A 24491-nucleotide genomic window follows, 5' to 3' on the forward strand; every position below is an offset into this window, starting at 1 on the left:
CCTGGACAGTCACCTAAGTTTCCTCTGCAACATTGGAACATCCATCTTCTGCCTGCAGGCCTAGAATATCTGGCAGAATTTTCTGTGAAGCAGGTATTTTGAAAGACTGTCATACCTCATCTTGGCAATGTTCAGCAATTGCCTTCTTTTGTGTCCTGCTGGTCCAATTTGAACAGCATACTGTCAGTAGTCAAGGCAAGGGCAGTTTCTTGCCCAGTGACTAATTTTGCCACAGTGAAACCAAACTCCATATGGAGGTTCTTTGATGCCCATCATCTTCTCTGAATTGATTGCAGCTGTCAAGAACAGACATCTATTGCTGTCATGAACAGCCTTTTGTTAGTAAAACATCTTAAATGTCATATTCTGTAGAGATCTGAAGTGCTTGAAGACCACCTATCTATTTAAAATATATCTCTGCTTGACCTTGAAAACATACTTAATATGATTACAAGTTTGATTGTTATAGATGACTATTAGCCTGCATTCCTTAATTTTTCTAAACAGTTTGTAATAATAGCTTTCAACAACAAGAACTTTACATTTTTTTAATGATCTGTGTAAGTACAATTCCTTAAACAGGAGGAGAAACATATATACAGTATGTTATAACAAAAATAACCTAAATTTGAATCAATATAAAAAATCCATACCAATGTAAAATATTTGAGACTAGTAGTTGCTTTCTAGCTTAAAATTTAATAATCTACTCTTTTATCCTATCATTCCTGTACCCCCTTTTTTCTTTTCAGAAAGAGAACCATGAATCTAACCTCCTTTTCTTAGTTTCTTCCTTGACCATGACCAATAGCAATTTACAACAATCTCTCTAAACAATGACAAACATCTATAGCCCATCAAACTACCAAAAACCACAAACCCCACCTCTCTGGAATGTAGGTATCATGCTCTTAAAATTACTCCCTGTTTTCTGGGAGTGATGGAATGTTTAGGGGACCCTGAGAAAATTGGGGTAATGGTAAAGTCTTGGGAGAAGTAGCTGTACCGTTTGTTGTTCAGTTTCTGTGTGATGGGAAAGTGCAGGGCTTATCTGAAGTCCTGGCTGGAGTAGTTTATGAGGCTGGACCATCCTAGCTAGCCAGTTTGAAGTTTTTCTGTGCTGTGGAATAATCCTTTTCTACACTATGAATATGTATTACTCTCATTGGATAATTAAAAACTGACGCTGGGCATTGGTGTCACACGCCTTTAATTGTAGCACTTGGGAGGCAGAGCCAGGTAGATCTTTGTGAGTTCGAGGCCAGCCTGGTCTACAGAGCGAGATCTGGGAAAGGCGCAAAGCTACACAGAGAAACCCTGTCTCGAAAAACCAATAAATAAATAAATAAATAAATGAATAAATACTGACAGGCAGGTAGCTGGGCAGGAAGTTAGGCAGGAAAGCCAAACTGAGAATCATGGGAAGAAGAAGAGTCACCAGCCAGATGCAGAGGAAGCAAGATGAGAATGCCAAACTGAGAAAAGGCGCCAAGCCATGCGGCTAAACAGAGATAAGAATTATGGGTTAATTATATAAGAGCTAATTAGTAATAAGCCTGAGATACTGGCCATGCATATATAATTAATATAAGCCTCTGTGTGGTAATTTTGGAAGTGGCTGCTGAGTATTTGGGAGTGGCTTGTGGGACAGAAACTTATGCCTACAGTTCTGGATGCAGATTTTTGAGGAAACTGTAATACAGGCATTCTGAAAGGCTGTATCATCTAAGCTACTTGTCTTATCTGTATTGATGTCTGGCTCTTTTTTTTTTCTGAAAACACAAACTTTTAAAGGTAACATACATATCTGTGTTAACACAAGTATGGAATGTGTAGTGTGCACAAATCAGCTAAAGATGATTCTCTGCTCTATGTTTGAGCAGTTAAAAGGCATCTATTAACTTTATAAGTCCACATAGCCAAACTCTCATGAGGACTCTGTAGCCAACAAGATTTATCATGTCTCATCTAGTCTCAGAACTGTTCCCATAGTAGAGGGATCAGCACATATGTCACCTGTCCTGTAGTTTTTCTTGCTTTCTTCCTTCATATCTGTAGCCAAGATTTTCAGGAGGTCTCCCCTGACCAAATCTGAATTTTGAAGGAATTCATAGCTTTTCATTTTCTGTGGAAACAAAAAGCATAACCTCTCTTCCAATGCAACACATTTTCTGACTTCCATTCTCAAGTTAAGACATTCTTAAAATATATATGTTTATTTAATTTAGCAATATTTTCCATAATCTAATGTCTCTCAGCAGCTGTTTTTTTGTTTGTTTTTTTTTTCTCATTAACTTTTAAAAACTTTAAAGTTTCAAACTGGGGTTGTTCGGGATGTCAGTCGGTACCCGTAACCACTGAGCCAACTCTCTCCTGTAACTAGACTGCTACACAACTCCAGGGAGGCTACCTAGAAAACGGGACCCTAGGAAAGACACAGGGATCGCCCAATGACAGAGAAATGGATGAGATCTACATGAACAACCTGGACAACAGTGGGAGTAATGAAGGGCAAGTTTTGAGGGAAAGAGAGCTTAGGGGAGTGGGAGATCCCAGCTGGATCAAGAACAGAAAGGGAGAACAAGGAATAAGAGACTGTGATAAATGAAGACCACATGAGAACATGAAGAAGCAAAGTGCTAGAGAGGTCCCCAGAAATCCACAAAGATACATCCACTGTAGACTACTTACTGGCAATGGTCGAGAGAAAGCCCGAACTGACCTAGTCTGGTGATCGGATGGCCAAACACCCTAACAGTTGTGCTGGAACTCTCATCCAATAGTTGATGGAAGTGGATGCAGAGATCCTCGGCCAGGCCCCAGGTGGAGCTCCAGGAGTCCAATTGTCAAGAAAGAGGAGGGACTGTAAGAGTGTGAATTGTTGAGACCAAGATTGGAAAAGCACAGGGACAAATAGTCAAACTAATGGAAACACATGAATTATGAGCCAAAAGCTGTGGAGCCCCCAACTGGAGCAGGCCCTCTGGATAAGTGAGACCATTGAATAGCTTGATCTGTTTGGGAGGCATCCAGGCAGTGGGACCCGGACCTGTCCTTAGTGCATGAGTTAGCTGTTTGGAATCTTGGGCTTACACAGGGACACTTTGCTCAGCCTGGAAGGAGGGGACTGGACCTGCCTGTACTGAATCCACCAGGTTGAGCTGAATCCCCAGGGGAGTCTTGTCCCTGGAGGAGATGGGAATGGAGGGGAGGGGCTGGAGGGAAGGTGGGGGTAGGGGCTGGAGTGGGGAGGACAGGGGAACCCATGGCTGATGTGTAAAATTAAAACACAAATATAATAAATAAAAAAGAAAAAAATTAAAAAAAAAAGAAATACTCATACAAAACATGAACCACAGATTGTTAAGACATGCATCTCACTGAGGTGCATTGCTGATATTGGGAATCGTGAGGCATGCTTTCCATCAAATGCTAATGATTTCATCACAGGGAGAAATTATTGCTAGTTACAGGAAGCTTCTTGAAAGCAGTGGCTGGAATAGAGTCTGAAAGTATGTAGAGATGGCAGAGCAAGGGACTGTGGGTTGAAAGCTGTGTTTTCCTCCTGATTTTTTTTTTTTTTTTTTTTTTTTTTTTGAGCTGAGGATTGAACCCAGGGCCTTGTGCTTGCTAGGCAAGTGCTCTACGACTGAGCTAAATCCCCAACATGATTTTTTTTAAATTAATTGATGTTCAATGAACTTGGCTTAGTCAAAATCTCAGCATTCTCATGTATAAATGGATGATTTTCCTGAGATAATCTAATGAATGTGTTTCCAGTCTTTGGCAGTCTTTGACTATGGAGTATAACTTTGTAACATAACATCGTAAAAAATAAAACTTGTAAATCTGAATCCCTCATCTATATTGTATACATTGTGAAGTTAAATTATTATGAGTAGCTAAATAAACAAGTTTAAAGACACCAGGGGAAAAACTTTAAAATTAATAAAGCACTATATAGGATCCAGATGCTCTGTGTATTTCCCATCCTTATGTGGCTTGTTCTTTTTATATCATTTTACTCTTTCTTTAAAGATTTTATTATTAAACTATTTTTTCTATAACTGTCTGTGTCCAATTCTTTTCTTTCTTTAGCATCTAAGCACATTTTCAAGCATATTGTACCTGTTCAGAGGGATTTTTGTTCTGGACCTGTCTTTCTGTGCATCTGCAGCCTTTCCTGACCCTGTAAGCCAAACTTTAAATGGGCAGGCCATCCCATTGTGTGGCTCCACTGAGCATTCGGCACAGATAGCTGGCTCCACCCACCTTGGGTAGGTCCAGCAGGCTACCCTACTGGTTCTGGTCTGCAGCTGCTGTCTGCCTTTCTGTGAGAGCCTACCTAGCCTTATGCTCTGGGAAGTTGGTGGGCCCACTGCAGCAGGCACTTCTTCCTACTACCAAGTAGCAGCTGCTCAAGTGCTCTGCTGCATAGCAGGTCCTGCTAAAGGGGCCATGCCTCTCCACTCCCTGAGCACTGGGACTTCCTGAGAGACTGCGGTTACTAGGAAGCCATGCCCGGCTCCGTGGTCAGAACTGTTTTTTGTTCAGCTCTTCAGGCCCTATGTGGATATACACGCCCCACATTAGATGCCAGTTGTTGTGTTTATCTAAGTTCTTCTATCAGTGAAGACTCAGGAGTCAAATATCAGGGTGAAAATCTATTGCCAATAAAGATTTGGGAGTCCAATATCGGGGTGAAAATCTGATAGGTCAAAAAAGCGGCGGAAGACCAGCCAGATCGAAGGGGTCATGAAGTCTCCAAGTCCATCCTTACTCCTTTCTGTGTCTTCTCTGTCTGGATTCCTGGTTCTCTATGGTTAATTCCCACCAGCTAATCACTGGCTCCACCCCCTGATTCAAGGTTAACTTTATTAACACAGTCTCGGGGTGTCACAGTACGATCAAATATCCCATAACAAAAGACAGAGCAGAGAGAGATACATATTCAAGCAACTCCTGAACTCATCTTCATTCCAGACTCTACAGAGCCAAAGACTGACATCCTTGGATGTCTTCTCTGCTTGTTCCTGTATACCCTGACCTCAGTGTGTCCAACTGAATACATCATCTCTTCTGTATACCCTGACCTCAGTGTGTCCAACTGAATACATCATCTCTTCTCTGCATTTGTTACTCCTATCTGTCTCTTGGAACCACCACCCACATGTAATCAAGTCAGAAGATTTCCACCACAAGTGAATTCCAAGGACCAAACTCAGGTCATAGGGCTTGAAAACTGGAAGAGTAAAGTTGGCTTCAGTCTTGGGTTGAGGAATGTTGACTGCTGTGGGTTTGGAGGGCCAGGTAGGGTTTCAGTTTGGAACACAGAAGATTTGAGGTGACAGTTGAACAAGGCTATTGAGTAGAAAGCTACATATGAGTTCCAGGGACAGATCTGGGGCCATAAACACACACATGACCCTTAACGCCACAAAGCTGAATCAGATCACAAAGGAGTGAAGAAGAACGAGGGAAGTACCCGGCCTGGGCATCCGATGCTCAGAAGAGCAGCCGGAGGGAAGAAGGAAAATAAGAGGACAGCTGCAATGGCAGCCAGGGAACATTAGGGTTAAAAATGAAACCCTAACAGACAGCTTAAATCGGGATGGAAAACAAGCAGATTTTGCAATATAAAATTTCAGTGGGATGGTATCAGAGTAAGTCTGGTAAGAAAGACAGTGTGTAAGGAAAATGGAAAAAGGGAAAGCAATAACAAATATATTAGCAACACATCACTAATCCAGCACTCGGGAAGCAGAGACAAATGGAGCTCTGTGAGTTCAAGGCCAGTCTGGTCTACATAGCAAGTTCCGGGACCACCAGTGCTGCATAGTGAGGCTCTTGTTTATGGAAGATAACAAGCCACATGTTTTCACTTCCCTAAACAAGTTTGATTGACCCATCCACAATGGGATGTGCTTGGTCACATGCGGGTGGGAGGTTCACAGGCAGCAAATACGTGAGGATGTGTGCTTGCCCCTGACTGGACCTGATGGGAAATGTGAATTGTGCTTTGCCCTCTCAAGCCCCTGCAAACTGTGATCATTTCCTGGGAACCCAGGTATGGACCTGGCCAGACCCCATCCATCTGGCCAGTATTTACTTAAAGCTTACTTCAAATCTGAAGGCTTGTGGGAGCTCTCTTCCGATGCTTCCATTCTGCCACCAAATGTACATCATAATAATTAGCCAGGAGCAAACATCAAGAAGTTGAAGATTTTGAGGATATGAAAATATAGTCCCTAGGACAGGTGAGAAAATGACCAGATGAGAAAAAAAAAAAAAAATGTGACTATTACGGGGAACTAGGGCATCCTTGAACTCAGTGAATGTAAACTTAAAACAAAACGAGTTAGATTTTTTTTCCTCTCCAGCTATATTTGAGGAGAAAATGTGTAGAGAATTTTATCTAAATCATGTGGAGCTCTGCCTAGTTAGCATGAAAAAGAGATAAGAGGCTGGAGGTGTATTCCAAAGAGGTGCTTGAGATAGATCAGCTGTTTGAGCCAGATAGGTAAGGATCCACACCGAGGTGAAGTGAGATGAACGGGTTGCAGGGGTAGAGTCAAGGACTGTTGGCACTGGAGGCTAGAACGAGTAAGCTGCAAATGAAATTATGAGGTGGTGTGTGTGTGTGTGTGTGTGTGTGTGTGTGTGTCATGAGCCTTAAGGTCTCATTGGGAGTTAGCAGTGGCAAAGATTGTTGAGCAAGAAGGACTCAAGAACAGCAGCCTAGAACTTGGCATGCATTGGAATCGCCACACTTTATGCAAAGGACAGATTTTGGAAAGATACTGATCCAGATCTAAGGGTGCCGTGATATCATTCTCCCACTTTTCACGGTGACAGTTTCACACATTCCCTCCTCTCTTCTCGCCATCTCCCTTTGCTCTCGGCAGATGTCTTGCTTCTTTAGGAAAACTAGAATTCCCCTAAGAAAATGAAATTGGTCTAAGGAGGACCCCAAATACACTCACAAGCTCAGGCTCACCACTTTCTGGCATTCACCCCACGTTCTCTACCTTCCCATCTGCTTGGAAGACAGACCTTTGCCCTGCCCTGTGCTCCTGGACACACGTCTTCAGATCACTTCTTCCCTCCATGAGCCTTACTCCTGTTGTGAAGAGCTGGAGGCTGCCACACTAACTGCACTCTCTCACCTGGACTACTGAAGATAATAGTTCATGTACATTGAGAAAACGCCTGGGACCTGGTGCACACTAAGCATCTTCTGCCACTGAGCTACACCCTCATCCTCAGTTACATTTTAACTAGTCTCCCAGCTTCTATCATGCCTCTTCCTTACTGCTTTCCCGCAGATAAGCCCTCCTTATCATCCAGAATGATTATTCAAAATACTACAGTAAATCTATATGTCACATGCATAAGATTATTCTCATTTCCTGCTCTAAACTTTCTGATCCATACATTCCATCATCTTTTACAAGGCCTACATAATCTGGCTTTGATTCCCCAACTCCTCCCCTGGACTTTACTTCCTTGTGAAGACCCCCTTAACACAACATTGCCTCACATCAGCTGGCTCGCTGCTCCCCTCACCCCGGGAACTTTTGTCGTCTTTCCCTCAGAACTTCTAAGCTCTGCGTTCTCACTTCATTCTCTTTCAGTCACTCCAGAAGTGACCTTTCCTAAAACCAAAGCCCACACCACTGCAAATGCCCTCTCCTCCCTACTGTTCATCACAGCATTTGGTCTTACCATGTTTCATTTTGTTTTCTGTGCATACTTGCTGGTTTGCTGTGATCTTATAATATGTTGACATATGTATTTTGCTGATATTGTTTTCTTCGATGGTTCCTGGGTCAAAACCTTGATTCCCCACCACACAAGGAACTATCGACCTTCTGTTGCCCAAGATGGGTCATAGAGGGGCGCCAGAGATGGCTCAGTGGTTAAGAGCACTTGTTCTTCAAGAAGACCTGGGTTCAGGTGCCAGCATCTACATGGAGGCTCACAATCATCTAGTCTTCAGTTCCAGGAATCTAATGTCTTCTTCTGACCTCCACAGGCACATGATGCACACATACACATGCAGGCAGAACACCCATACAAACCAAATGAATTAAAATAAAAAAGATGGGTCATAGACAGGAAGCTACTACCTTTCTGTCTTGAAGATGATTATAAAATAATTCCCTGCCAGGCGGTGGTGGCACACACCTTTATTCCCAGCACTCGGAAGGCAGAGCCAGGTAGATCTCTATGAGTTGGAGGCCAGCCTGGGCTACCAAGTGAGTTCCAGGACAGGCACAAAGCTACACAGAGAAACCCTGTCTCAACAACCCCCCCCCCAAAAAAAATTCCCTGAAACTTTGCCAAAATAATTTGGCTATTAGGCTGAAATCTAAACGTTTCTGATTCAGTCATAGAGTTTCACAGAACAGAAATAGGAAGAAAGAAAGAAAGAAAGAAAGAAAGAAAGAAAGAAAGGAGGAGGGAGGGAGGGAGGGAGGGAGGGAGGGAGGGAGGGAGGGAGGGAGGAAGGTCATTGCTGATCTGCCCTTGCCATCCAGATGATGCTGACCAGATCCTGAAGGAAGGAATGTTGCAGAGAGGCCAAGAAGAATGGAGAAGCAGACCTCACTGAGGTTCCCTAGCAGTTAGCAATGCTATCCACCAGTGCTAGCTCACGTCCTCCTTTTCCAATCACATCTCTGTTGTCCATGTATCTTGCCCGTGTACTGAGTCCTCACAAAAGACAGCTGAGCACAGAGGAGTGCCATGTACCTTCCTATGCATGTCACTCTGGGCCCATCATCATACATAGGCATTATAATGAACCAGGACACGTGGGCGTTTCTGTGAGTTTTATGAGAGACTCAGATAATTAATTGTCCTAGTTAGGTTTTCTGTTACTGTGATAAAATACAATGATGGGTGCCCATGGCACATGCCTTTAATCCCAGCACTTGGGAGGCAGAGGCAGGAGGATTTCTGTGAGTTCCAGGCCAGCCTGGTCTACAGAGCGAGTTCCAGGACAGTCAGGACTGTTGCACAGAGAAACTCTGTCTCAAAAAACCAAAAAACCTCTGGGTGGTAGTGGTGCACGCCTTTAATCCCAGCATTTGGGAGGCAGAGGCAGGAGGATCTCTGTGAGTTCGAGGCCAGCCTGGTCTACAGAGTGAGTTCCAGGAAAGGCGCAAAGCTACACAAAGAAACCTGTCTTGAAAAACCAAAACCAAAAACAAACAAAACAAAACAAAACAAAAACAAAAACAAACAAAAAAAAACCCACTATGATCAAAAGCAAGTTGGGGAAGAAGAAAGGGTTTTGTTTTTTTATTTTTGTTTGTTTGTTTACTTTTGTTTTGTTGTTGTTGTTCATTTGGGACTTAAAAGTTGCAGTCCATCATTAAGGGCAACCAAAACAGGAACTCAAGGCTGGAGGCAGGAACTGAAGGGCAGACCATGGAGGAACGATGCATGCTGGCTTTCTCCCTTCCTTTCCTCTACCTTGCACATACAGCTCAGCTACAGCTAAGGGATGGTACTTCCCACAGTGGTCTGAGCCCTTTTCTATCCATTAAGACAAATTCCACAAGGGAGGCTCTCCACCCCAGGTGATTCTAATTTGCGGCAAGTTGGAATTAAAATCAACCATCACATTAATCAGACCAAAAGAGAGGGTGATGGGAATTCCGACTTAAAGGTTGGTAGATCAGAAACACAAGCAAACCAACCTATGGCTTGCAGCTAGCATTTGAGGTATATGTGAAGCAGTCTTGGGACCTGACACTATTTCCAACTACATAGTATCAGAACTGAGTAGCATTAGGGGACTCACAGCCGGTGTCCATGGCAGAATTGCTTGCTTCCTGGTGAAGAAACCCTTTGCTTTTAAGGTCACGGATGTCTTCCTTGTTGGCTGTTGTAAGAACAGAGGAAAAGCATGCATTTGGTTTTCCCCAACATGCTTATTTATCCCACAATAGAATATACTTCCCAGCCAAACACGGAGTATGCTTTCTCTACTCCATTCTGACCCATTTCTCAGTTATAAATAGTTGCTAAATAACCAGTTATTAAAAACTGGGTACAGTGGCACCCTGTAATCCCAGCATGCTGTGGGTGGAGACAGGAGGATCAGAAGCTTAAGGTTTGATTTTTGGGTCTCCAGAACCCACATAAATGCTAGGTAGGTATGTCAACTAGCCTGTAATTCCAGCCTCAGAAGGCAGAGACAGGGGATCCCCAGAGTAAGTTAGTTACAGCAAGATTAACCATAACTCTGATATGATTTAATTGAAAGACCTTTCCTCTAAGAATAAGATAGGAGAGCCATAGAGGATGAATTTTCTGTCAGCCTCAGACTCCACACATGTGCACATACACAAGTACACCCAGGCACATGCAGAACACGCATGCATACCACACACATAAGATGGACAAAGAAAAGGCAGTTATTGAAAAAGTAGATGATTATTGAATATTTATTGAAAGAATACTTAAATGAGGAAGAAACACAAAAAGGCAAGCATACACCCTGGCCTTCAGAGCTGGCATGACACCCAATGCCTGAGCCTCAGACTAGGTTACTCTGAGATAAGGCTAAAATGAAATGCAAAGGATGCTTTCTTCCTTCCTTCCTTCCTTCCTTCCTTTCTTCCTTTCTTTGTTTATTTATATATTTATCTATTTTGGTTTTTTGAGACAGGTTTTCTCTGTAGCTTTGGAGCCTGTCTTGGACTAGCTCTGTAGACCAGGCTGGCCTTGAACTCACAGAGATCTGCCTGCTTCTGCTGAGATTACAGGAGTGCACCACCACCGCCTGCCTTTTTTGTTTTGTTTTTAAGATTTATTAATTTATTATGTATACAGTATTCTGTCTGCATGTGTCCCTGCAGGCCGGAAGAGGACACCAGATCTCATTACAGATGGTTGTGAGCCTCCATGTGGTTACTGGGAATTGAACTCAGGACCTTTGGAAAAGCAGTCAGTACTCTTAGCCTCTGAGCCATCTCTCCAGCCCCCGCAAAGGACACTTTATAATCTTGTCTAAGAACAGACAGGGATAGGCTGTGGTGTGGCTGTCTGGTCGAGGGCTTGGTCAGCTTGCACTGAGTCCCTGGGTTTTATCACTGCCAACACAAAGAAAGAGGGAAGAGGAAGAAGAGAGGAGGAGAACCGAAGACAGGGAGGAGAGGAGGAGGAAGAGCAGGAGGAGGAAGAGCAGGAGGAAGATGAGAAGGATGTGCAGAGAACAGAAGCAGAGTTAATGTACTATGCCAAACACTTCTCTTGAACATGATGACTGATGACGTAATGTTTTTCTTTTCAAGTATTACTTCATCCTTACTCCAGCCTGGCCTTCCTTTGAATAAGATTGACATAGATACCCAATTACAACTGCCCTGCTTTTGGACAGCAGCCAACATGGACCAAAACCCCTTCCATTCATCCTTCATAACTTTGTTTTATGTGTAAGGTGTCAGATCCCCTGGAAATGAAGTTGGAGACATTTGTGAGCTGCCATGTAGGTGCTGGGAATTGAACCAGGATCTTCTGGAAGAGCAGCCAGTGTTCTTAACCACTGAGTTATCTCTCCAGTCCCCATCTACTACACATTCTTACTTAGTCCCTCTTACCTAGAGACCCCATGATTCTCCATGGTACATGATTTCCCTCATATCAATGAGTAACACACCCACCTTGGTCATGGATCTTGGTGGTCCTGTGTAGTTAGAATTTTCCTGTCTGGCTCATAGTCAGGACAAATCTCTCTCACCCGCCAGGCCCATAGATGCTCAGAACCAACCAAGTAAACATACAGAAACTTACATTGTTTAGAAACTGTATGGCCGTGGCAGGCTTTTTTTTATCTACTTCTTTTATCTTAAATTAACCCATTTCTATTAATCTATACTTTGCCTCGTGGCTCGTGGCTTACCAGTACCTTACACCCTTTTAGTCATGGTGGCAGCTGGCAGTATCTTCCCGCCCCAGCCTTTACTTCCTAGAATTCTCTTCTCTCTTGTTCCGCCAATACTTCCTGACTGGCCACTGGCTAAACAGTATTTTATTTATACAGAGCAATATCCACAGCAGTCCTGGGTACAAAGCATCATTAGCATAGTGATGCACCAACTGATCTTTAAATTGGAAATATCGATGATCCTTTCTGTATATGCTCCTGCACTTCTGTCTTTTCCAAGGTTTCTATAAAAAGCAAGAATTAAATTGGAATCTGAATATTAACATATATTTAAGCCAGCTATGGCAGGGCCTACTCATAGTTAAAGCCCTGAGGAGGTAGAGGCAGGGGCATTAGGAGTTCAAGGCCTAACCTTGACTACCTAGTAAATTCTAGACCAGCTTAGGCCACACCAGACCCTGTCTCAAAACAAACAAAAAGAATATTAACATTTATTTAGTTTTAGGTATGGAATGTTATAACTTAAAATGTTGTGTTCAGGTGTCAAGTTGACAAACTATAGAGTTACAATGGTTATCTTAATTGTCAATTTGACTGGGTTTACCATCGCTATGGAAACATACCTCTGGGTGTATCTACAAGGGCAGTTCCAAAAAGGTTTAACCGAGGAGGTAAACCCCGCTCTAATTGTGGGCAGCAATATTTCACAAGCTGGGGTCCTAAAGGAGAAAGCAAGTCTAACATCATCATTCGTCGCTCTATGATTCTTGACTAAGGGCACAATGTGAGAGGCTCCATTATAATCTCTGCCATTATGCCTTCTCTGCCATAAGGGGCTGTACTCTTAAATGGTGAGACAGAACAAACTGTTCTGTCCTTTAAGAAAAAGAAACTAAAATGTAAGCAATTAATATTACTGGAGTGAGTTATGGGAGGGTAAGGAAGCAGGATGAGAGGTGTCACCTGGAGGGAAGGTAAGAAAAACTCTTAGGGGCTGGAGAGGTGGCTCCGTTGTAAAGAGCACTGGCTGCTCTTGTAAAGGACCCAGGTTCAATTCCCAGTAATAGGTATTCTATGCCACGCCCACCCCACCCCCACACCCCATAATAAGTTTCTCTGCCCCTGTAGCAAGCCAGACCATGCTGAATTGAAAAAGTATAACAACAGGTATGCAGAGCAAAGCAACTTCTGGGCAGGCTCTCTAGTCCCAGAGAACTTACACAACCAAGCCAGGGCAGGAAGACTTTTTTGTTTTGTTTTGTTTTCCTTTTTTTCCTTTCCGGAGCTGAGGATCAAACACAGGGCTTTGCGCTTGTGAGGCAAGTGCTCTACCACTGAGCTAAATCTCCAACCCCGGTAGCGGGGGTTTTATAGGCTGTAGGAGAGGGGTGATGAGGAGTCCACCACAAGCTGGGTTTATGCTCAAGTATAGTCAAAAACTGAGCACTTAGGTGGGACTTGGGTGGCTGTTAACTTCAGAGGAGGAGCTGCAGCAGCCGCCAAGAATGTGGAACTGGGCTTTTGGCCTTTCCTTTGTTTGCAGGAGATTCTCTGAGCAGGCAGGGTTTGGAGAGGGGTGGGGGATGGGCATTCTAGACCTGCGGGGGCAAGCTGGAGGCTCCAACCAAATACCCAGAACCTACATGGTGGCTCACAATCATTTGTACCTCCAGTTCCAGGAGCTCCAATGCCTCTTCTGACCTCTGCAGGAACCAGACATGAATTTAATGCACATGCATGCATACAGGAAAAACAGACACACATAAGATAAATAATTTTTAACTTAAAGGAAAACTCTTAGAATAATATATTACAAGTTCTAGATAAATACACAGATTGTGTGTGTGTGTGTGTGTGTGGTTTTACAGTTGAATTTTTGTCTCTATAGTACCCACTGCCTCTAGACTTTTAAATCGACATTATTTAAGGTAACTTAGTTTCACGATCACACTGCTCATATTTCAAACGCTTTTTTCCTATGTGGTTAGTGGCTCCTGTATTAACAGGACAAATCTAGCACATACTCTTCTCCACATAGGGTTCCAGGTATTCTCTGGAGGATCCCTACTAGGTGCCTACAATAGTAGGGAAATTATTTTTCAAGAAACTATATCCTATGATTAGATTATCTTTTATTTTTATTTCTCATTATTTGTATGTGTGGTACATGTGTGTGCACACACTCAAGTGAATACATATGCATATGTGTTTGCATATGTTCGGAGGCCAGAGGTTGAAGTTGGGTGTATTTCTCTCTCTCCGTCTTATTTTCTGAGGCATGGCCTCTGAATCCTCCTTATGTCGCAAGCACCTTACTGACTGAACCACTTGCTCTGCCCATAGCCCATTCTTATTTAGGCCTATTTGCCAGAACATACTTTTAGTTAATTTAATCCACAATGCAACTTTCTCAGACTTCTTTCGTTTTGCTTTGTTCTTGGAGCCTGTCTCTCGGTATAGCCCTGGTTTGCCTAGAACTTGCTTTGTAGAGCAGATTGACCTGGAACTCACAGAGATTCACCTGCCTCTGCCTCTGGGAAGCTGGAATTAAAGACATGAGCCACCACCATGTACTGCTTCCTTCTTTCCTTCTTTTCTATTTCTTTTTTCTTTCTTTTGGTGCTGGGGGTTGAACGGAAGGCCTTCTGCAGTCAAGACAGGTGCTCTACCACCAAGTCACACTATTAGCCCCATCCTGTGATGTGCATACAAGATTCCCAGCTCCACTGATCAACATGAGCCAAGGTCACATGCTCTTTCACTTAAGTGGCTCTTTGGCTATTTTCTGTCTATAGTCCTTTTCCATCTCCTCCTGTATTACGTTTTCCTCAACAGAATCCTTTATCTCAACTGTTCCAATCAGCAGAAAGCAGAACTGCCTGCCCCTTTCCTGTGCTCTGAGCACAGTTTCCTTCCATGGAAACCTGCTTTCTTTGTTTGTTCTCTTAAGTGTTGGTCAGGTTGTGCACATTAAGCTCACTGTCCACCAGTCCACCAATGTCTCACTTTCTTAACACAGGTTGTGTCCTAGTAAAGTCTCCCTGAGCTTGTCTTAGCCAAACAACATTTTTTTTTTAAAGACAGGGTCTCACCATGTGGCCCTGGCTGGCCTGGAACCTACTATGTAGACCAACTTAGCCTCAAAGCCAGATATCTACCTGTCTCTGCCTCTGCCTCTGGAGTGCTGGGATTAAAGATGTGTGCTGTCACATCCAGGCAAGGAACATTTTTTTAGAATCACTGAGTAATGCCTTTATTATTGCTAAAATTCTGTTTTATACTTCAGGAAAAATTAGTGAGGAACAGCTGAAAAGAAAAAAAAAATATATCTCAGCAGAGAGGTAAAAGAAGTAATAAAGAAATAATATTTTGTAATTTATTATTAAATCTGTTTCATGAATATTAAATTGGCTATAAAATATAAAAGAGTGAAATGATAACCTTTGGCATAAAATGGCAGTGAAATTGCTAACTGAAAATAGCCTGAGAATAAAGTGCTCTTTTCAATAAATGACTTTTACAGAGACTAACCTTCCCCGGTTGGTGTCTGGGCTGAATTATTAAGCAGCACCTCCTTATCATATTTGTGTCTTTAATGATACATATTTTCACTCATCTTTGGGGAGCTTTATACTGGATGTACTGTTCGTAAGCTGCACAGCAACACACAGGTAATGTTCTGTTCCTGCACCTGAGCGAGGCTTTACCTTATGGGGGGTAGACATCACCTACCCTCCGGGGCCCCATGTGGAGAGGGTGTTCCCAATCAATAACATGAAGTGTGTTTACCAAGCTTACATTTGAATATATCTATATCATTACTACGTTCAAAGTAAAGGTGTTTTAAATGCTCAAAAATGATACTAAAGATGGAAGAGAGTGAGGCTAGAGGGGGAACACAAATTAACCCATGTGATGGTTAATACTGTCGACTTGAAAGAATCCAGAATCAGCTAGGAGACACAGGAATGCCTGAGCAGTATCTAGATTTGCTCAGCTTGACCCCAAAGCTATGCCTGTGAGGATTATCTATGTTGGATTATTTGAGATAGAAAACCCACTATTCCAGAACAAACTACAAAGAAAAGGTGACCTAATTTAAGCAGGCTTTGAACACCGCACTTTATATCCTTCAATGGAACAGAAAAAATATTAAAAACTATCAATGAATCTTAATTCTATAATCAGTTTGTTTCTTTATTTTTCTTCTTTTCCTGCAGAAGTCTCTAGCCAAGGGAGATAAGAAGGTAGTTGGGTTAAACACAACTCAGTAGCTGGTGTTGGTTCAGACTTGGAGAACCTGATCTTGAGTAGTTTATTTTAGACACATTTAAGCACAGTATCTTTTGTGGAAAGGTTTCCTGGTATAACACAATTCCATATACACAAGGAGGCATAATTACATTAAAACTGAAAAGTACATGTTACTTCTTCTATGAATATGGGTTCTTAATGGCCTTAACGGGTTCTTAAGGGCCTAGGGGTAGAGATCTGATGTGGTCTGGGTCACCAAGACCATTAGCCACCTCTAGACCTGCTTGTGAAAGCTTGGAGAAGGTAGGTATGGCCTGGCCTTACAGATAGCATAGGGGTCACCTAGGCTATTAGGCACCTCCATTCCCAGCCTTCTGGGTGGAAGACAGGTTCTATCTCTTCCACTGAAAAGACAACGCTGCGTGTTTAACATCCCTGGTTTCCCTGGTGCTTATCTATGAGTACAAGGACATTTGTGCCCCCAGTATCCCCTCTCCTCTAATTTTTTAATGAAAAGATAGTGGTTGTAATAGGGGCCAAGGTTGAATGCATTGCCTCTATGGCTAGTCTAATTAATATAGGCCAGCACAAGAGAAATAGCTAACAGAGGGCCAAGGAAAGAAAGCCATCTTAACCACGATGGCCATTCACAGGTCACTTGAGAGATATCTATATCTTATACAAATTAATTTGACTACCAATAGTGTGAGAAAAAGCTGATACATTAAAGCAACACATGCCGGGAAATTGTTGACAACCAAGATTACGTTTGGGTGAAAAATAATCTATAGTAGCTTTATTTTGTAAAACTATGTTCCTCAATCCACTCATCTCTTGACTAGTGGTTTTACTACTCATACAGGTCATCTTAGTACTTCTCTTTGTATTCCAGTAACCGTTCCTGGGGCAGGCATTAAAAAGGCCTAAAAACAATCCTTAGCATGGCAAAACATCACACTGTCTTCTATTACAGGTGTGTCATTTACCGCCCCCCCCCCACCTCCTGACAAAGAAGCATTTAGATTCTGCATTGACAAGCTGAGAATTAACGTGTAATACCGTCAGTGAACATAACAGCATCATTTTTAGGGTCAGTAATATAGTGCCCTTGTTGTTTCCCCAACGTCTCAGCTTGATGAGTTGAAAGTGTTGATGTCTCTCTCCCCAAGTTATCAGCTGACTCTTCCTCTTGGGACGTCTTCTCTTAATGGATTGTTGTCTACCTTCAGATGCTTCATTTGTCTGGTGGTCTCTGGGATACTGTCCTGGTTGGATGCACCTGAGCAGAAGCCATCTGGTATTTTGTTCATTTACTGGAAAGACATAAGCATAACCTCGCCTTGATGTTAGACCACTGGGCTCTTTCCACTGATCAGTTTCTAGATCTTTCCTTTTTAACATACTCTTTAGGTCATGTCTCCTTTAGGGCAAAATGAATTTGGGCAGCAGAAAAATCATTATCCTTTAAAGTGAAAAGAATTTAAAAATTTAAAGTTAGCATAGGTAAATGCAGCAGAGAATATGGGGATTTAGGTGGGTACATATAACCCCCTTTTTAATTTTTAAAATTGGTCATTTAAGTATCTGTGTTGTTTCACAGCAGTTTGATCCTATGGATAGTATTTCGTAAATTTATATAAATCATTTGTTAGTCTACGCAGGATCACTATTGGCTTTTAGTTGTAATAGGAGTCCTTAAAAGGACATGCATCAAGAGCTATTTGACAAAGTTGAGTTCTGATATGACACCTGGTATTTTTCTGGAGTCTCCTGGGCCCCACGCCACGCCTGGGGCTGGGCTCTGACAAGTTAAGGAGAGGCACTCTGCATACCTGCAGTGCATTCCAGCACGGATTTCTACATACCTGACGGTAGAGAAGGCCCCAGACACAGACAGCCCTACTTCCAGATGTCAAGCTGATGTGAGAATCACTCACTAGTAATTTCACACTAGGAGCTTGGAATAAAAATCATCTTTTTACTAGCGGGTAGACACCTCATGAACTTCCTCTAGCTTCCTCCCTTGTCAGAGTCTGATCGTTTATCAGACCAGGGTGAGGACAAAACTAAGACACAAACAGCATCCACCTAATTAACAATGGCCATAAACTTTTATAGATTTAAACTTAAGGCTATAGAATTTGAGATCTTTAAAATTCAGGGCAGTTTTAATTCTGTGCTCAAGAAGACACAATCTTTTTTTGTGAAGCATGTGGAATTTTATATAAAACATATGCTCCTTGTCCCTTTGAAGAGCCATCTGAAAAAGCATTAAAAGCAATCTCTATAGGATTTTTAGATGTAATTTTAGGCACTACTCATGGGGTATCTTCAAAAAAAAAAAAAAAATCTTAAAAGGGGATCTTTAGGATGGTGGCTATTATCCCCAGTAACATGCTAATGCAACCTGCCAATTACTATCAGTGTGGAAGAAATAATCAACCTGCATTTTATTTTGTGGCACAATTATTTCTACAGGCTCTTTACCAGTAAGTGGTTTAAGATGTGCCCTTCCTATCATTATTAGGTCTACAATTTCCTGTAAGTAAGGGGCTGCAGATTATTGTGGAGAATTATGACCTGCATAAATGTCTGTAATATCATTATTTTTGTTGATCTATAATTCCAGTGGGTGATGAGGAGGAAGGAAAAATAATTGATGCCGAAGTGAGGCATTAATTCTATGAGCTACAGATTTAGCAGCGGCATGATTTAATATGCTAATAGCCCACTCTGCTTCAGATGTTATATTTCTTATAGAATTTAACAGAGAGTCTCCAGAGGGCGGAACCAAATCCTTAGCGATAGGCTGATAAAAGTATACCCATGCTTAGCCTCCATGTCTTCCCGGGGCCAGCGTGAACGCCATGCAGCGCCTGGTGGAGCAGCTCAAGCTGGCGGCCGCCATGGAGAGGATCAAGGTCTCTCAGGCGGCCGCAGAGCTTCAGCAGTACTGCATGCAGAACGCCTGCAAGGATGCGCTGCTGCTTTGTGTCCTAGCTGGAAGCAACCCCTTCCGGGAGCCCCAATCCTGCGCTTTACTGTGAAGACTGTTCAGAAGGTCGCTGGGAAAGCACATGGTGATGGATGACCCGCCACCACATCCCAAGAACACAGTTTCAACAGCCAAATCACCTTCTCTGTTGCCTGCTCCTAGAGCCAAATTCTACAGAATCAGGTTTTTGTTTGTTTGTTTGTTTGTTTGTTTTTTTGTTTTTTTAACCTCACCACCAAACTTACTAAGATGCACCCCCTTCCCTCACAGAACCTGTGTTGCTCTGCCTGAGATATAGGATGTTTTACTTACTGGGTGTTTGCATTTTAGGAGGGAAACGTTTTATTTTCAAAAACATTTTGCATTTTGTAATTTTCCTAACATTTTTATACTCTAATAAAATTTGTTCATAAGAATTTACAATTACTAAATGAAGAGAAAATATAAAATTGGGGGACTAATTGATATCCTGATTTTTTTTAAAGGAGAGCGTTTTCATTTTTTTAATGAGATATGGTCTTAGTTTGACAGTAGACTTGGGAGATGCTCCTTAGCCAACTGAAAGGTTGATGTAGCGTTAGGATGCCCATCCTGGGTGAGGTTGGTGAGCTCTTTCTTTAGTTCCTTTAGTTTACAATTTATAATTGTGTTTATAGCTCTTAAAAATGTGCTTATGCCTTTAAAAATGTTTAAAATGTGACCTACATTCAGAACATTGCAATTGGTTAAAAACAAAATGTGGAACTATTACAACCTAAAAGAATTAATGTCACAAGTATTTTATTGGGGTGATGTGCCTTTGATTTAATTGGGGATACTTTTAGAAGGAAAATTTGTGTTTATAATAAACCTTTGAAGAACTTGGAAATAAAATTTTTGCCTAATACATCATTTTCCATGAATAAAAAAAAAGTACACCCAACTGACATGCCCCAAAATTTTTAATTTTGCTCTTTTAGTTCATTTATCATCAAGCAATCATCTAAGTATTGATTAGGTGAACAGGAGAATGTCATCCATATAATGAATAACCAATACCTCAGGATGTTTAAATGACACCGGCTCAGGTGCTTTATGTTCTTATGGTGATATTTTATTTGTACTGAAATGTGATTTTATTTGTTTGTTAATAAATAAAGTTGCCTGGAGGTCAGAGCTAATAGCAAGCCATAGCAGAAGCTGGGCGGTGGTAGTGCACACCTTTAATCCAGATCACATGACAGGGAGATCTCTGTGTGTTCAAGGATACAGCCAGCATGGAGACACATGCCTTTAATCTCAATACCAACCATAGAAGACCTAGAGGTCTGTATAGACAGGCAGTGATGAGGAGGTCATGTGGTTGGGTTTACAACCAATGAGGAGGCAGAACAGAAAGTCAATAAAAAGACAGATACACAGGAAGTAGGTCTCTTTCTGATGGGAAGGATAACAGCGTCAGCGAAGGGTAAGAAAGGTTTTTTAGTATCAGCTCTTAGCTACTGCTCTGACCTCTTGGACTTTTAACTCCGCATTTGGCTCTGAGTTTCTTATTTAATAAGACTGTTATATCTACACATTCTAGTTAGAATTGTTCCTGTATTAGAAGTTGGGCCTGTTTTAATTTTTCCCCAGGAAGGGACCCTTTATCAATCTATGTTGAGTCATTCCTGCTGTGAAAGAAAACCAAACCAAAACAAAAATACAAACAAACAAAAACTCAGCTCTGGGCAGAGTCGTACCTTTTGTCCCGTTTTACTACTCCAAGCCTGGTTTGGGCAGAAAGCCAGAGTATCCACAAAGCCCACTCAGCCTGCCTTGACAAGTCCAGTAGAAAATTCTGTCTGTCTGTCTGTCTCCTTTCTGAGAGGGTCCAAATAATATATTACTGTACTCCAGCTTGTAAAATAATTGACAGGGATTTTATCCCCCTTTCCATGGGCTCTATTTCCATTAGTTCCTATGCATTTCCAACGATTAACATGTATGGTTCCTTGTTCAGGAAAGCAAGAATTACATTTTATAGTCACTTGTATAAAGCCGCAGAGCTGTTGCTCTGAATATCCTGCTCCTTCAGATCTTAACAAATATCTCAATAGTTGTATAAAATTCGTAGTCTCAGAAGACTGATTAGAATCCGTGATTATTTCTACTCTCTCACTTGTGATCACAAACCCTTGAGTAAGGGAACTGAATTCTGGGTCTCTGCAAATGCCCTGACCAGCAGGGTAATGATCCACATGAGGAAGAGGAAGTTTGGTTTAACACGACTCAGTAGCAAGCAGTGTTGGTTCAAATTTCTAGAGTCTGACCCTGGGCAGTTTATGTGAGGCATGTTTAAGTATGGTACAATTTGGAAAAAGGTTTCTTGGTGTAGCACAATCCCATATGTACAAGGGGGCATCATTACATCGAAACTTCTTAAAGTACATGTCACTTCTTACATGAAGATGGGTTCTTTTTTTTTTTTTTTACCTTTTAGACCTTTATTGGGAGAGAAAGGGAAAGAGAGAGACAGAGACAGAGACAGAGAGAGAACAGAGAGACAGAGAGACAGAGAGACCGTGCAGAGGGAAGAGAGAAGGGGGCGAAGATGGGTTCTTAACATAGGCTACATGTGTTATTTTGAGGGCCTGGGAACGGATCTGGTGTGGTTTCCATCATACAGACAGCACAGGGGTCACCTGGGCTATTAGCCACCTCCATTCCCAGCCTTCTGGGTAGAAAATGGATTATACACATCTATCTCTTCCACTCAAGAAAACCCTGCATGTTTAACATCCCTAGTTTTCCTCGTGCTTGTCTGTGGGCATAAAGACCTCTATGCTTCCAACAAGAAGGACAGGTAGAAACAACAACAAAAAATGTGCTCACACCTGAAACCCCACCTAAGTAAGATTTCTTCAGCATCAGCAAATGGATACATCCCTGAAAAACAGCATGTGGCATTCATGGAAATTACTACTTTTCACACTAATAAAAGGAAAATGACCCCCAAGTCAAATGAAACCTGACACATTTGACCAAACACACGCCAATTCTAGTTTCTACATTATTTCATAAAATATCTACCTTTATTTTATAAATATCTTATAAATTATCCACCTACCTAATAGCTCCTAGGAACTATTTCAGGCAAACGTTCTTTCCATTCACCCTGGCAGGATGCGCATGCATCCATTACACTGTTTAAAGAGTTGTTGCTAATAAGCTTTCTTGTTCTTCAATAGAAAACAAAAAAGCTTAGCTTCAGGTCTAACTGAGAACAAGTACTCATCCTCAAGTAACCTGCATGGGTGTGTTGGAGCTGCAGAGAGTGCAAACTTCATACAGAATGATGCTCTCCAAGCATTACAGTCAGGTGCTTATCATCACTTCACAAGTATTGTATTTATTTCTATTCCTAAAGATTTCATTTGTTTTTAATTGTATGTGTGTGGGGGGTGGGGTGTTAAGTTGCCTGAAGCTTGTACTACAGGCAGTTGTGAGTCATCCATCATCGGTGCTGGGAACTGAACTCAGTGTTGCCGAATATTCCTTTACACTTTACACTGTGTGAAGATGTGTCACTGTGATTGGTGTAATAAAGAGCTGAATGGCCAATCGCTAGGCAGGACGAGGTTAGGCGGGACTTTGGGGGGAAAGAGAGGTCTTAGGGAAGAAGAAAGGCGGAGTCACCAGCCAGACAAGCAGGAGAGGTAAAAGCCATAAGCTGTGTGACAGCACATAGATTAATAGAGATGGGTTGACATAAATGATAAGAGCGAGTCAGAAACAAGTCTAAGCTAAGGCCAAGCTTTCATAATTAATAACAAGTCTCTATGTTGTTTTTTGTGAGCTGGTGACCCAAAGAAAAATCCATCTACAACTCCAATTCTCTTCCAGAGACGTATGTGCTCTTAACTCTGAGCCATCCCTCCAGCCCCTGAAAATATTTGTACTTAGACTCTTGAACTCTTATTCATAACAAGTCTGGTTCCACCTCAGTGTAGAAAAGAGCAACCTAGCCCCTCTGGACAGTGCTGGATGCCACTGACCTGGTGTGGCTGCCATTGAGAAAGATATGCACCTCAGTGAGCAGCACTCAGGGGGTCTGACTGGACTCAGTAGAGCACAAAGTGCTGCCAGGTGTGGTTCTCAAGATTCTCAAGATTCTCCAAAGCCAGGGACTGGAGGGATGGCTCTGTGGTTAAGAGCACTGGCTGCTCTTCCAGAGGACCTGGGTTCATTTCCCAGAGCCTGCATGGCAGCTCATGGCTGCCTGTTCCAGAGGATCTGACACCTTCACACCAATGTACATAAAATAATTTAAAAAAAAAAAAAGGTTCTGACATTCCAGCACCTGCAACAGAGCCCAAGCATCTTCCTACATCTTTACAGCATGTTCAAAGCAACATCAGTAAGGACTGCAGGGGCAAAGACTTCACAGACGATCAGCAACCCTCCTCTGTGACTCTGGAGAACACTACTGCTGGAGAGCTGCCCTTCTGGAATGAGGGAAATCTGTCCTCCAGACCAAAGAGTGCTGAAGTGCCTTGACTGCAGCTCATGGATAAGCCTTTGGGGCATCATCAAAGGGTCTGCAGGGTCTCTCTGAAGAGAGGCTATCATGGTGATGTGCCTGCCAAGTGGTATAAAGTGGACAAGAACTGGAAACCCATAAAGCCTATGCAGTTCCTGGGAGATGAAGAGGCTGTACACTATGCCATTGAAGCTGTGGCTTTCCGGGCAAGGCTAAGAATTGAAGAGAGGCAGGAAGGTCGCCACCCCAAGGAACACTTTAGGTGTTTTATCAACTTGATATAAGTTAGGGTCATCCGGAACCAGGGACTCTCACCCGAGGAAATGCCTCCATAACACTGGCTTGTACAGAAGCCTGTGGAGGCATTTTCTTGATTAATGGTTGATGTGGGAGGACCCAGCCCATTATGGACAGTTCCACTCCTGAGTTCCATAAGACAGCAGGCTGAGTGAGCCATGGTGAGCAGGCCAGTAAGCAATATTCCTTGATGTACGCTGCTTCAGTTCCTGCCTATACTTTCCTGCTTTGGCTCCCCTCAATGGGGTGTCCAGTGGTAGTTGTAGTATCTCATATATGTCATCAGAGTAAGCCACTAATCTTACCTGCCCAGGTTAGGCTCCCTGGCTTCCTAGGACCAGATGCGTCTCCTGGTAGGCATCTTTGAGGCAATCCTCTGCCTTGCTTGTGAAAATGAACTATCCTTTGATCATGCACAAGCGTCTTTCACTGTATCTTATTCATGAATCAGGGTCTAGTTGCTTGATGCTGCTCAGTACTGATTTTGAGCAAAACTGTACTGCTGTGGGATGTCTTTCTGTATGCTGTGAATATATGTTGCTCTG

The 24491-nt window shown here is 42.4% G+C and overlaps 1 protein-coding gene across 1 annotated transcript; it reads left to right on the top strand.

Annotated features, from left to right (window-relative positions):
• The first annotated feature begins 12468 nt into the window (after nt 1-12468).
• LOC118569861 (guanine nucleotide-binding protein G(I)/G(S)/G(O) subunit gamma-10-like) lies at nt 12469-19200 on the top strand. Its single transcript, XM_036168115.1, has 2 exons — nt 12469-12570; nt 18988-19200. The coding sequence occupies exons 1-2, from the start codon at nt 12469-12471 to the stop codon at nt 19198-19200; spliced, it is 315 nt and encodes a 104-aa protein (XP_036024008.1).
• Nucleotides 19201-24491: the final 5291 nt, after the last annotated feature.

The sequence above is a fragment of the Onychomys torridus genome, chromosome 18 (genome assembly GCF_903995425.1).
Source record: "Onychomys torridus chromosome 18, mOncTor1.1, whole genome shotgun sequence".
Classification (NCBI taxonomy): Eukaryota; Metazoa; Chordata; class Mammalia; order Rodentia; family Cricetidae; genus Onychomys; species Onychomys torridus.

Coding starts and splice junctions, on each gene's coding strand:
- LOC118569861 (XM_036168115.1), top strand. CDS start 12,469: ATGGTTATCTTAATTGTCAATTTGACTGGGTTTACCATCGCTATGGAA. Junction 12,571..18,987: donor AAAAAGGTTTAACCGAGGAG/GTAAACCCCGCT, acceptor ACCCATGCTTAG/CCTCCATGTCTTCCCGGGGC.